The sequence below is a fragment of the Phalacrocorax carbo genome, chromosome 1 (assembly GCF_963921805.1).
Source record: "Phalacrocorax carbo chromosome 1, bPhaCar2.1, whole genome shotgun sequence".
Taxonomy (NCBI): Eukaryota; Metazoa; Chordata; class Aves; order Suliformes; family Phalacrocoracidae; genus Phalacrocorax; species Phalacrocorax carbo.
Window position 1 is genome coordinate 207,177,242 of NC_087513.1, and position 13,804 is coordinate 207,191,045.

General features: G+C 40.2%; 1 protein-coding gene across 1 annotated transcript in view; it reads right to left on the reverse strand.

Moving 5' to 3' along the window:
- The window catches only part of FAT3 (FAT atypical cadherin 3), a 432,050-nt gene that overhangs the window by 25,969 nt on the left and 392,277 nt on the right, over positions 1–13,804 (reverse strand). Inside the window, exons 20-22 of the mRNA XM_064441382.1 lie at positions 10,228–10,362; positions 9,068–9,225; positions 1,134–1,602 (exon numbers count right to left, since the gene is read on the reverse strand). Coding sequence (XP_064297452.1) covers positions 1,134–1,602; positions 9,068–9,225; positions 10,228–10,362 — 762 coding nt within the window. The remainder of the gene's footprint in view (positions 1–1,133; positions 1,603–9,067; positions 9,226–10,227; positions 10,363–13,804) is intronic.

A 13,804-nucleotide genomic window follows, 5' to 3' on the forward strand; every position in this document is an offset into this window, starting at 1 on the left:
TGTTCTAAAGTTCCTGAAGTTTAGAAAAATCTACTTGGGGGAGGGTGATCAGAAAGGCAGTATGAGAACAAGGCTTAAAACAATGAAAAACATAAATAACGATTACAGGTGAAAGGGAAATTTCCAAGCAGAAAGCCCTGGAGAGTGGTTAAATGGTCCATAAAAAATGAGTTTAGTGGGAACTTCCCTAGGAAACCATGACCAAAACCACTGAACATAAGTGGATGGAAAGCTCTGAACTTGCAGAAGACCTCTCTGTTGAGCATCGTCCTTTTCAGAGGAAGTTTTAGTATGGCAGAAAAGATGAGAAATGCTGCTGCTAATACAATATGGGGAACTGGAAGGGAGACCCGTAGACTGCAGAGAAAGAATAGCCCGAGGAAAGTTCCTACATGTATGCCATTTGCTTTTTTCCTGCTAAGATGCTGACTGTTCTTATGGTCTGGTAACTTGTGCACTACAGTACTGGGTAGGAAGTCACTGGCACCAAATCACACAAACCACCATACAACCACTGGATACAAAACTCCAACAGAAGCACAGTTTAAATCAATGGCCTATAAACTTTGGATATTACTTAGACCTTGAAGCACTCAGGCCTCCGCGGAAGCTGTAAAATACACTTTGGGGTGTTTTATAATAGGGCAGCCTTGCTGTTTTCTGTGCAGACATGTAATCAAATTACTCACTTAAAAAAGGACCAAGGTGTTTGTGGACAGCTCAATAATTATTTGTGACAGCTTCAGAAACAGAGAAAGGCAACAGTGCTGTTGCATCTGTGATGGACATCTGAAATCACCATCTTTGTGTACAGCCTTCGATGCTGTAAATGGATCCTGAAAAATCCAGCTGAGCATTACAGTAATTGTAATTCTATTGGTTTCTATAGAAATAGGATTATCCTAACAGCCAATAAATCAATTTCCTCCTGGAACACTAATGCAATGAGAAGGGGCACCATTTCACCATTATTTATAGAGCAAACAGCTTTTATACAATTTGCAATACCTATCAGAGTTTTATAGAGTTCATGAGATTTTTCAAGCATGTTGCTGCATAAAACCATCTCTGGCAATAAATTATAGAGGAAAATGGGGAGGGGGGAAGCCCATAAAGTAATGCAAAATATTTACCACCAGATGGCACGCTGGTACAGGTGCCGCCGTTCTGGCAGGGATGCCTCTCGCAGGCATCAGGGTAGAGAACGCAGCCAAGCTTTAATTCGGTCAGGCCAACCACTTCTGCAAAGCTGCTGCGCTTGTTTTGGAGTGGCAGTTCGTTGTTATTTAGGACAACGGAATCCAGGCAGCCCTGAAAGCCACTCAAGACCTGCGTTGTTCTCTTGTCAGTCAGGCTGCGGACGTTATCCACTTGGACCTGGGCACCGAAGTAGACAGAGCTGTCTGTGCTGAGAGTCTGGAAATAGAGGGGCGCTTTGCGGCGCTCCACATAGCTGTCGTCCAGGGACAAGCTCGTGAAATTGCGATTCAGCTCCAGGAAGACCGAATGCCAGTTTCCATCATTAACGGCCCTGCCAGAAATTCCCAGGATTCCTGGGCCACTTCCGCAGTCCAACTGGAACCACAGTTTGCCATCGACAATCTGCAGGAGGAAAACAGAAATCAAAGCACTTCATGTACTCAGCGGTCTCATAATACACTTTCACGGAGAATCTGGAAACACAGGACTTCTAGACAGTGTCTATACAGTGTTAAACCTGCTCTCATACATGACATTTAAACAGCAAAAAGCTGTGCCTTTATCATCATCAGAAAAAAAAAGGTGATAAATATCAACTTACTCAGAATTTACCCAAAGCCAGTTACTGCAAGCAAACTGAAAATATAGAAAAAATATAGATGCAGAACACAGGTGAGGACTAGGATAATGATACACCTTGCTGAACAGGGCATGGACTGGAGGACCCATGTTCTGCTCTTGGCTCTGCTGCTGAGCAGACACGTCTTTCTGAGTAAGCCCTGCCATCCACCCATGTGCTGCAATCCTGCTCCCGGTGGCTGATGCTACCAAAAGGGCAGTCAGGGCAAGGGACTACCTCTGAGTGTTTGAGAGAGGCTTGTGGCCACTGCTTTCAGCTGGGGATGTTAGGCGCTCTGCTCCTGCACACATCCTGTGCCTCTGTAACCTTTTGGAGCATCTCAGCGAGGTGTGGATTTGTCCCTTGGTGTTGTAAGTTCAGTTTCTCTAAGTACAACAGTAAGATTCTGGGTGACCAGAAGTCTGTTATTTTCCAAGGATGTTACACTACCTGCCTTGAGTATACCTCACAGATGACATATGATGGCTCTTACTTTTCTTTCTTTCCTCATATTTATGCTAGTTTCATGGCTTTAGAGGGATTCTTAGTATTTCTTACTCTCCCTCCTGTCCCTCACCCATCTGAAGTCCTCATAAAGGGAAAATCTGTGCTAACCTGCTGGGGCAGGCAAAGTGCAGAGTGAGGGAATAAGTATGAAGTGCTGCTTTCCTGATTAGCAGTTTACCCAAAGATTTTAGGTTTCCCTAACAGATGGCAGATACGTTTAAAATGGCTGACAAGGCTGGAAATAATTTCTTATGACACATTAATGGTATTCAAGCTCTCTGAAAGCTCTTGCAATTATTTTACCTTTATGTCATGCTCTAGGAAGTATTTATTTCTGCAAATCCCATCTCAAGACAGTTCTGTCCCATTATTTATCCCCCTGAAAAGTTCAGGTGCTGTGTCCTTTTTCATCCTTCCCTGCAGCACACAGTGTACTCTCACTGGTTTATCTGTAACAGAACTCTACTTCTCCAGCAGAGGAGAGTTGCCATAGCTGTCAATGCAAGAACCCCGCCCCGAGCTTTTGTGGCCTGCTAAACTGGCATGGCTAATGCAGATGTGAGGATGCTACATTGTGACCGTCTCTCTTTGGACATTTTTTGACGTTTCTGGCATTTAATACTGTGTTAGTTAGAGACATCCTTTGGCATGTGTCTGAACTGGTGCTCAAACTCTTCCCTGCCATACTCTCTGATGTGGTTTGAAGGTAAATGAGACACTGTTAATCTACAGTGGCGGACTCTGCTGTCATGTCATTATCAGCATTTTATTGTCTTTGGAGGTTCACAAAACTACCTGGAGGAAAGCTAAAGGTAAAATATTGAGTTCTGATGATCTCTGGACTTTTTTCTTTCCAGACCCAGTCTTTTGACTGGCTGAATTTGAACTGGGCTGTAACCTCAAGCCAACTCACACTGGACAGTTGGGGTATAAACCACACCACTCCACTGCTCTGCAGTTGCTTGGACAGGGTGGACATAGAGGTGCTAAGCATGTGACAAGCTCCATATAAATGCCAGCTACCTATTTACTCTGCGTGGCATGAGGGTTGTTAGAGGGATACACATGTAGAAGGAGCCAGAAGAGCAAGAATTAGCCCCTGCTGTGGGCAGCTGGTTGTTTTTAAGTCCTTGACTGGTAGGATGCAATGAAACTGAGAAGAAATGAGATCTATGATCATAATACAACATGATGGAGGAATGGATATTGCTTGGTACTCCTACAGCTCAGTCAAAGAAGGCTAGAGGATATATAGAAAAATAAGTTTGGATCATTATTCATTAAAAAATCTTTTCTTACAGGACTCAAAACTCAGCTGTAAACTATTTCTGTAGATTGAAATTTGGCCTATTAAAGCATCTGCTTAGGAGGAATCTCGGTAAACAAGATGCCCTGATAAACTAAGCTGGTTTCTCTCTAGAGATGGAGTAATAGTTTCTTTTCTCCTTGTGCAACAAAACAGTCCACAAACCTTGGAGCTGCTGCTCAGAAAGTGCGGTCTGGCTCAAGAGGAATACAAATCAAAGAGAAAAATACATGCCAACATATTACACTTTGAAAAACAGCTATCATTGGATAAACAGTTAACTTGCTTTTTATTCAAAAGTCTTTTTCCTATGGAAACTGTTCTACTGATTGTGTATAATATACATATATGTCCCCTAAGACCACTTATACCCTGAAGGACCTACTGCCTGCATGTCTCTTACTCTTACTCACAGAACATGTTTTTCCAATTATCTTTATAAATACAACACCACATATGAGCACCTGGGATAAATATTACACCATTTGTATACGGGAAACGACGATCTAGAAGATTTGCCATTAAAATATGTTTTATACATCCTTCTCATCCAGTTTTATTTCTTTTACCAGCAGATGATCTGACATACACAGTAAATATATATTGTCTGAAAGGCTGTTTCCTTCCTTTTATTAAAAAAGCACTAGTAACCTCCACTTTAGGCCAGACTGAAAGATGGAAAGGATGGTTTGCGCTTACAGTACTAGCCTAAGATATGATAGATATGCATGGGAATCCACACTCTGGAACACTCTTCCTCTGGGGTCTCAAGCAAGTCATTAGTTTCAGGTCTCCATCAGCAAAAGAGGGATAACGTCATTTCCCTACCTCACACCACTGCTTTACGGATACATACATTAAAGACTGTGACATGCCCAGATACCCCTAGCAATGGGACCATAAAAGTACTTTCATTAATCAGATGGTCACAGGCCTTGCTGTAGTGGGGCAGGGAGGAAATATTTGTCCCCTGATGGCCCCATGACTCGAGGAGGAGGAGGAAGAACAGGAGCTACAAAGGGCTTCTGTTCTGCCTATTTAGCATCCAGGCTGGCTGGGCAGGGTGGAGAAGGGTCCTCTATGCAACAGGGAAAACCAATGTCTCCACTCCTAAGCATGGAGGATTCAGCCATGAATCTTTGATCATGTGTTCCTGTGATTGCCCGTAACTGCAGTGATGTCAGGGATGCTGTCCAATCCTCAAATAGCCTGGACCTTGGTACTAAGAAAATCTGAACTTCAAGGTAATTTCTGACTAAATGAGGTACATTCAAGCAAATAGTATGGAAATCCAAAGAAAGGCCAATGCTGTTGTCCAGGCTCAGCAGTTATTCAGACAATAACCTCAGCGGGATGACTGGTCTGATTGAGACTATTAGTTCAGGACCGAATGTGTGGCACTGCTTTTTTCTCCATCTAGGTGATGTAACACAGCAGAGAGATGCAAACTCTGCAATGCTTCGCCAGTGCAGCCCATGGTATCAGCAGAGACCCTCTGCACCGAGATGAAAGCAGAGAGACCATGCTTCATTCTAGCTGGGCAGAAAATTCCCACCAACCTTCCACCTCTCAGAACTTTCTGGGCTTAGTTCAGTATATCTCATTATAGCTACTAGGACAGTGAGGTTAATGCATACTTAAGCATGTATGCTCTTACAGACACAATATTTCTCACCTGTATAAAATGGGCAAAGAAGTACAAAGAACAGATAAGGCTCCAAAAGCTGATGCAATCTGTTACATTTCAACAGTTTCATTCAATGAGAAAAATGGAGCCAAACACATATTGTAAATTATATTAGAATATTACCCTGGCTAAGATGCTTGGCTAACATCCATATTTGTGTATCAACATAGGTAATAAAATGATCAAATCGTTCTTCTGAGACCACCTTAGGCTCACACAGTCCATCTGCAGTCACACACCATGGACATAGCATGCTGCCTACTAATCTATCTGGGGAAATATTTCGTTAGCTGAATTACATTTCAGGTTCGTTTGTGTAAAACGGTATATTTAATTAAAATATTACTCGTTTCAACTCTAGCCATAACTGGGATCATATCCAAGCTTCAGTCTTATCCAGCATAAGCCATGTAGCAGTAATGCATTAAAATGTATAATATACACTTAACTAAACCATGCAAAGTTTCACATTAATTGCCTGGATGGAAGAACATATGCTTGACTTTTACCATTTAACAGCTATATTTCTGGCATGATGGAAAAGTCTTTCTTTACCTATTTTTAATCCTTTAAATTTCACAAAACAAGTTGAATCTCCATTATATTCCTTGTAAAAAGAGAAATAAATTATGGGATTCTCTTCTACAATGGCCTTGTAATGCTTTAAATGGTTAAATCTTACTTTTTGCAGATAGATGCTACGTAGGAAAAAGGAAATGGTAATACTGTTTTTGTCACATGTAATCTTTTCAAAGGAAAAAAAAAGGACCATTGACCTGCATCTCATTTTGCTCCAATTGTCTTAAAAGCAAGAGCACACAATGAAAAAAATGGCCAACCTCTCAAAATCGATGGATGAGTTGCTTTACCAGAAACAGCTGAATAAATAACACCCGTATTATATTGTACCAACACAGTGTAGCTGGTAGGCTTTCAGCAAAGTAGTAGACAAGCAGTTTGCTCTGTGGAATTTATTATTCATCCAAGAAGGACACCGTGATATGATTATGAAATATTTCCATCCCTGGAGTTATCACAAATGTATGAGCTCCCAAAATTAAGCTGGTCATTTAAACACTGAAAACCATATTGCAGCATTAATTTTTAAATAGACTGCAATGGGGGAGACTTGCTTCAAAAAAAAAATCAATGCCACTGTATGCCTCAGCAGTGGTGGTGTTTTCTCCCTGTTCTCCCACGTGCTTGTACTATGTGGTTGGTCTAAATTTCTTCCACCTCTGCCTTTGTTTGGAGCTCAGTGTTGGTGCTAATCTCGTTGATACTTAAGTACATGCTTAAAGTTAAGGTATGTGAGTAGTTCCAATTGCCTTCAAATACAGGAAGTTAAGCAAGTGATTAAGTGCTTTGCTGGAGTGATGCCAGAGTGCTCAAAACAGCACAGGATCCCATCCTTTATCATCTATTTGGAAAGCTTCTCCTCATGTTTAATTTAATTGAAAGCAATGCTCAAATGATAACAACTTCACATTTATAGACCTCTAATTAATCTACTTAATGGCCTCATTTCTGAGTGCTTCCCTATCTCACAACATACATACCTGGTTAAAAAAAAAACCACAAAACAGCAAAAAAACACACAATAAACAAAACTAAAAAGGCCTTACTTCTGGTTTACAAAATGAAAAAACTTATGCTTAGAAAGTCTAAGGGTAACTTGCTTGAAAGCATCTCAGTTAGGGATCCCCAAAGTACAGTTTATGAGTCAGCTGCCATCCCTGAAAGACCTGCTATGGCTACATCCCTTCAGCATAATGCCATTCATCTGCCATAGAGCACTTTTGGAGACCTTAGCCTGATATTCCTCTGCCAAATGACCTTCACAAACAAAAGTCTAGGAATTTCTGATCTTTTAAGTGATCACATTTCTTCAAAAAGCATGCTGAATGTAATGTTTTAGTTTTCTTTAAGCCCTATGTTTATAGAAGCTAAGAGCTAGACTTGGTAAAAGGACTAACCCACTGCAACAGCAAATCCTGCCCTACCCAAGCATGAGGCTCTGGGAAGGGATTCTCTGTGTCTTTCCTTACACAATGCATGGGAGAAGTGGAGCCCTTGCATCCATAACACTGCATACAAGACCCTGGACCTCTCTGATCAGACACCTGAAGTGGCAGTGGTGTCTGAAATTCTCTATTAAGTGCCACATGAGATGGGTTCAGAGCTGGAGATCTTTTTTTAGAGCTAGGAAGCAAAGAAGAACATGACCTGAAGGTTGGTCTCAAATAGAAGCAGAGTAGCTACAACCCTTGTTGCTGCCCCTTCAAGTATTATCTTTTCTTCCCAGTACCTTTCAAAGCAAAATGATTAGGTGATTGTGCGGAGCCGTGACTGAAAACATATAATTCCTACCCCACCACTAAAAAGTCAACCCAAGTGACTGCAATGATGGGCTCTTCTATTTATTTTTTTGTAACAGCATGAATTTTCACCATGTGGGGGCGAAATCTCCCAGCTTCAACCAGAGATTTCCACTCAGTTGCCTATGACCTGAGATGCTGGACTCCTTAATCATGATAGTTTTGTACACTAAACTCTAACAAAACAAACTCTACTATCATCTTTTTAACTGTGTTTCAATCTGCCTCTATCATCTCCTATTGTTTTCAAGTGGCACCTTTCACAAGGGCCATTTGTTTATTTCCAAGGATTCTTCTAAACTAAAAATTGCAAAAGTTCCCTACTGATGTATGCCAAGAGCAACCACGATAAAGACTTCAAAGAAGGTCTTCAAGCCTGCAGTTTTGTTTTGGTTTTTTTGAATAAAAAAATATACCGAAAAGCTCAAACTGTAAATTTCTACGTGTTTCAAAACAGAGCTTAATTGTCTTGTACAAATCTGAACAATGCTGAGAGTCCCCAGTGAATGACAGACTGTACTCCTGCTCATGAAATATTTCAGTCTAACAGCTATAAAGTTATTTGTTGCCCATTAATAACTCATCTAGCATTACCTAATCATTCAGCCAAAAGAACTCTAAAGATTGCAAATACAGACACAGAAGGCGCTGTGCCATTTCTCCCGCTGCTGAATTATAGGACATGGCCAAGCTACAAAAGTCAATGTCTTCATTTTGTACCTTAGAGGCTCAAGCCTCCATTCATGCAGGCTCTTCAATGAGCTTAGCATTCCCTTTCCATCCAGTAGATATTTGTTTTTCCACAAAAACCCAACAAAGAATGAAAATGCACGGAGAGCTTATCAATTAAATATTGATTGGATATCAATCTCCAGCCATCCCATGCCTCTCTCAACAAATAATCTTAATTCAAAGAGTGCAGGAATTTTCACATTCAGTTTGAGACACGTTCTAAGCAGTTGGTTTCTGGAATTAACTTGACAGCACTGCAAGCATATCCTCTAACCACAGGCACAGGGGAAGAACAGTTATTTCAGCATGCATCTTTTTGACTATACAGTCATGTAAATGGCCAAATCTTACATCTTGTGCAGATCACCTCCTGCATGCAGGCACACATAATGTTCTTATAATGAATAGCACCCAATGGAGCATTTTCCAAGTAAAGTACCACTAACAAGCTGCTTTTTTGATTGTTGTTGCTGCTGCCATTGCTGAAATTGTTGTTTTTCCCTGTTAGCATGAAACAGATCAGACTTCATCTTCTCAATCTACAGCTGAAATGAGAACAGAATCCCCCAAAACAAGAGCCAACAGAAAACATGTAACCAAGAAAAACAACTGTGGAAAAGGTAAGTTATTTTAATTACCTTCAGAATTATACAGGGATTCGCTCTGGTGTACATTATAATCCCATTGCTTTGCAGAGTTCGCAGACGGAGAGCCAACTTGAATTCCTCTTTCTTGCTATTTTCAGAAACCCGGTATTTAATGTAGCTATTCCCAGCAAAGCTAAGAGAAGCGTGGCCTGCAATGACCATTTTCAGAAGACACATGTTCTTTTAGTGACACATGAAATAATTCCTCAACTGTCAAATTAATTAAAGAATTTATAGAGCTAATGACGATGTCTAGGAAGAAATAAATAAAACCCAACTTTGATGGGAAAAAAAGCTGACACCTACTACAAAAACATACTGGTTTTTTTTTTAAATTATTTTTCAGGAGGTGGAGAAAAGCTCTATTTCTCCATACTTATAAAAAAGAGAGATTCCTCCAAGTATTCAGCATTTTTAAGGTTATACACTCCTGGAGGGCCCTACATTGCCTCACTCATACTGGAGGGAGTCAAAGACAACCATGCCTGTATATCAGGCAGTTGAGTTATGGGTGGGCAGAGGCCAGCCAAACCCTTGCAATGAGTTCCCTGCAACCACTGCTCAGGAACGCAGTGATACAGCTCAGCATGGGCTGTGTTTTTATCAGGGAAATAGCACATATCCTTTGTCGTGCAGCCCTGGAGTCACTGAAGTCAATGGAAAGCTTCACTTCACGGGTTTTCTACAAAACTCTTTGTATCCCAGGGAACACCACAGCTGCAAAGAACTAACAAAAGTCCTCAAACTTTCTTCTTGGGGTGGTGTAGCGTTCTCATTAATAAAGACTGGAATTTTGGTAATCTAAATCATAAGTAGAAGAGTTAATAATAGAGCTTTGCTCATGGCAGGAAAATATCTGGCCTAACAGTCTCTAGGAAAAGTCCTGTTCTCTCAGCAGCCTGTTTTACTGGTCTGGGATTTAACCAAATCAGTGGGAATTTCCCAACAGAAACTGTATCATGGTCTTCATACAGATTCATAGCTATAAAGACAAGTATTTTACTGGGCTTAAAGAGATATGCTGGATGCCAGTGCTGAGAAGGGTTAAGCAGTACATCTTCTGTTGACTTCAGTGGCACCTCTACCTACAAAATGAGAATGGCAGCACTTTGTTGTTCAAGTATATCCTGCTTTGCTGCTGTGACATGCACCTGAGCATTCGCCAAGCTTTCCTGGTGGGCACTGGCAGATGAATGGTCTCCGGTTAGCTTCATACCCCACACACTGCATGTCCCCTGGACACGGCTTCTCCAGGCAGGGATCGTTAGATCCTGGGCAGAGTCCTCCTGCAATAAGTTAAAATACTGTCACACAGTGTAAAGCATGATTTGCAGCAATGCAAGAGTAATGAAAGACAATTATTGATCTCCCACTTCAGTACAAGCAAAGAATGGCTTAATAATAATAACCAAAAAACCAGCTTAATGGAAGAGATGTCCTTTGGACAAGTATGTAGCAAAACAGCTACGGTTCTTCTTCAAAGGCTGCCCTAAACCCCACGGCAACATACAAAAAACAACTATTATGAGCAGTAACTGGTTTATATTTGGTGTTGTGATTCTCAGACCATTCATTTTCTCAAAGCGTCCTGTACAGGGGATTTAGAGATATGAGAAAACAAATGACTTGAAGCTACACACTCCTTTTGACCCAGCACACTCATGAGAAGCAAATTTAAGAAGGTAGAGTTCCCTAGGAGACAAAATAAGAAAAAGCCATTCCTGGGCTACAGAGAGACAGCTGGACTTTTCATCCTTATACTGCCCAGGGCACGCTGCCAGCCTGATTGTATAGCACAGGCAAACTTGTCCTGTCCCCGTGTTCCTTCTGACATTTCTGAGATCTCACATCCTATTGTGTGCCTTCCCCAGGCTGCTAAAACCTGTCCTCCTTTCTTCTGGTTGTGACTACACAAGTCCCATTGCATCTGGAACTGCATATGTCCAGGCAACAGTAACAACAGCAACATTAAAAAAGAAAGCGGATTACTTGCTGTGGACACTAAGAACTCAAAGTGAAGAAATTTTGAAAATCAAAAGTAAGTTGACTGTGTTTCTTGACATTACCTAATTGAAGAAAGAAGCAGCTTAATATTCTAAATAGCCAGTTGCAATTTATAATTATAAATTGGGCAAAACGTCCATGTCCTTTTATATTTGGGGAAGAGCATAATTTGGAGAAAATGATTTTGAATCGTAGTGTTGATTCTTTCCTAAAAATCTTTTATTAGTATGGAATCTAATCTTACCAAAGAACAGGTGAATTTAGAACTACTACTAACTTCATAAGTGAAATAATCTGAAAGGACAGATGAATACTGAATTTTAAATTTGCTTAAAAAACTTCTGCAACACAATTACAGTAAGGTTCTTCAAAACCTCCTAACTTCTTAACATCTATCAAGCTGAGCATGTCAAGGGCTTACTTTAAAGTCTGTTAATGTCAGAGGAACTTCTTGCATTCCACACGGTTTGGTTAAAACTTCTATATGATTTCTAAAAGTGTCTGAATAAATCTGTTTTGATTGCCCAATCTTAAAAGATTTGCAAACACTGACTATGATAATGCAAAATATGATACAACTATTGCTGCTTAATATATGAATTCTCAGGAATATAAAACTTCCGCAACAGTTCGCCTTTTCTTGGTTGCAGTAAGGAACTAGGTAGATGCAGGGTCAGTTTCTACCTTTGGATGTCTGTGTGTGGCTGCTCTGAAAGTAGCCTTTCAGTGCAGGAAAAATGTACTTCTGCCCTTGCTTCTATTCTGCTGCCAGAGCTTGAAGAGAGGCAGAGCCAGTTGCTGGCAATGGACAAGCATCTCTTGTTTCGCTTATCAAATTCATTTACTTAATACACACAGGTGATGATTTTAACAATAAAAAGTCAGCACCTTCCTACCTATCACTTTCTGAATATTGGCAGTTCTTGTTTATGGCAAGACTCTTATCATATTCAAAAACTATTTTATTTTTTGAGCATATGTATTTTATTTACAACTTATAAAGGAAGAAATCAACCTGTCATAGAGTATATCTCTGGAAGTAAGGAAAGAGAGAATCTTATTGCTCTCTTACTTTAGTACAAGCCAAGCAGGGCTCCTCACAGTAAGCATAGCTGAAACTACCTGGCACTGCATGTATTTTCTTGAAAAAGAAAAATTACTGCTGTAGGTTTCAAAGTGGACATGGGCTGACTACAAATATGGCAATGACTGTAAATGTCTTGCTTGATGTACAGCACAGTCAATTTAATCTTTAACATCCTCCCCTCCTTTGTCAAACATTTGTTTGAGAGGTCTACGTGGCAAACTATTTACAGTACTGCCTGTAGCACTGTTAGAAAATGATGCATGGCAATCTTTATTAATCACTTTAGTAGGTAACATTAGCAAGAATAACAGCTGCAATATACAGTCACCCTTTAAGTCTTATAGAATCAAGAAACAAATGTCATTTAACAGTGTTATGCACTGCAGAACTATATCCTATTTAAAGGTAAGGTCTGCAGAATTTAATGGGGAATATGATGTTTTCTATAGGTTGTGGGGGTTTTTTTATGAAAAAGCCCCACATTCTTTGGAATTCAATGGAACGTAACAATTATTTCTGAAATTATAACAGGTGGTTAAATATTCTATAGGCTTCCCTGTATTTTCTACTTGGTTCTTTCAGCTATTTTAATTCATTCTTATGTGACAAGTACACAGCATTCTGCTGTACGTAGAGTATATCTCTTCTCTGAACACACTTAAACTTTTTGTGAGGCTGTAACTCAAGTGAGCCCCTGTGTGGCTGACAGAGAAGTCGTTTGGACAAAAGCCCCACAGCTTGTCAGTGTGCAGCAGAAGGGGGCATTGAGATTTCCAAAGCGGCTCTGCAAATTTTCACATCCCCTAACCCGTGACTGCATCTTTGACATGAAGCAATAAAGTAATAGCTTACTTTGTTAATCCATCTCTGCCAGTTTCTTTAGCTGATTCAAACTCCATATTCAAAATATATGTGGAAAGGATCTAACGTATTTAGTGCAACTGTGGAGATACACTAAAGAACTGCTTATCCTGGCAGGCCAAGAATAGTTCTTCTGGTAGACTACAAGCAAATCAACTTTTTATTCATCTTTCTGCAGCAGGATTTCATAGCTGTCACAAAAGTTTTAAAATATTCAGACTTGGGAGAAGAAATGCTCTATGCCTGTCTGTATGGCTATAAGTACATAAGCTACAAATCTGCATTATTGCATTGCCCTAGCTAACACACATTTTCAGGCTGATTTCACAACTATGTGGAGCAAAATTGTGAAATCGTTCAAGGTTATGTTGTCCACATCAAAGATTTACAGCCTGAGTTTAAATAAAATTATTCTAATGTTGCATTTCCACTCCAAAGAACAGTCTATTTACCATCCAATAACAGATTCAAGAAATATGGATTTGAACTGATCTTTTTTTTTTTGGAGGCACGTCCAGTCAATCCACAGCATTCCCTTGAAACTCACATTAGTATTAATAAAGCTGCTCTCTACAAGGTATCACAGAGACACATGAGCTAGCGTCAACCAGTGCATGGCAGGATGAAGTGGAACAGACCCACTTAATTTTGACAGATCATCTTCAGTTTAATTATCTAAAAGAAGGTAAAAGTATTACAATCTCCCTACTAGTATACTGAGGAAGAAAATACTCTTCCATTGCAGAATGAGATGTTTATTTAATTCCTGTCCATCC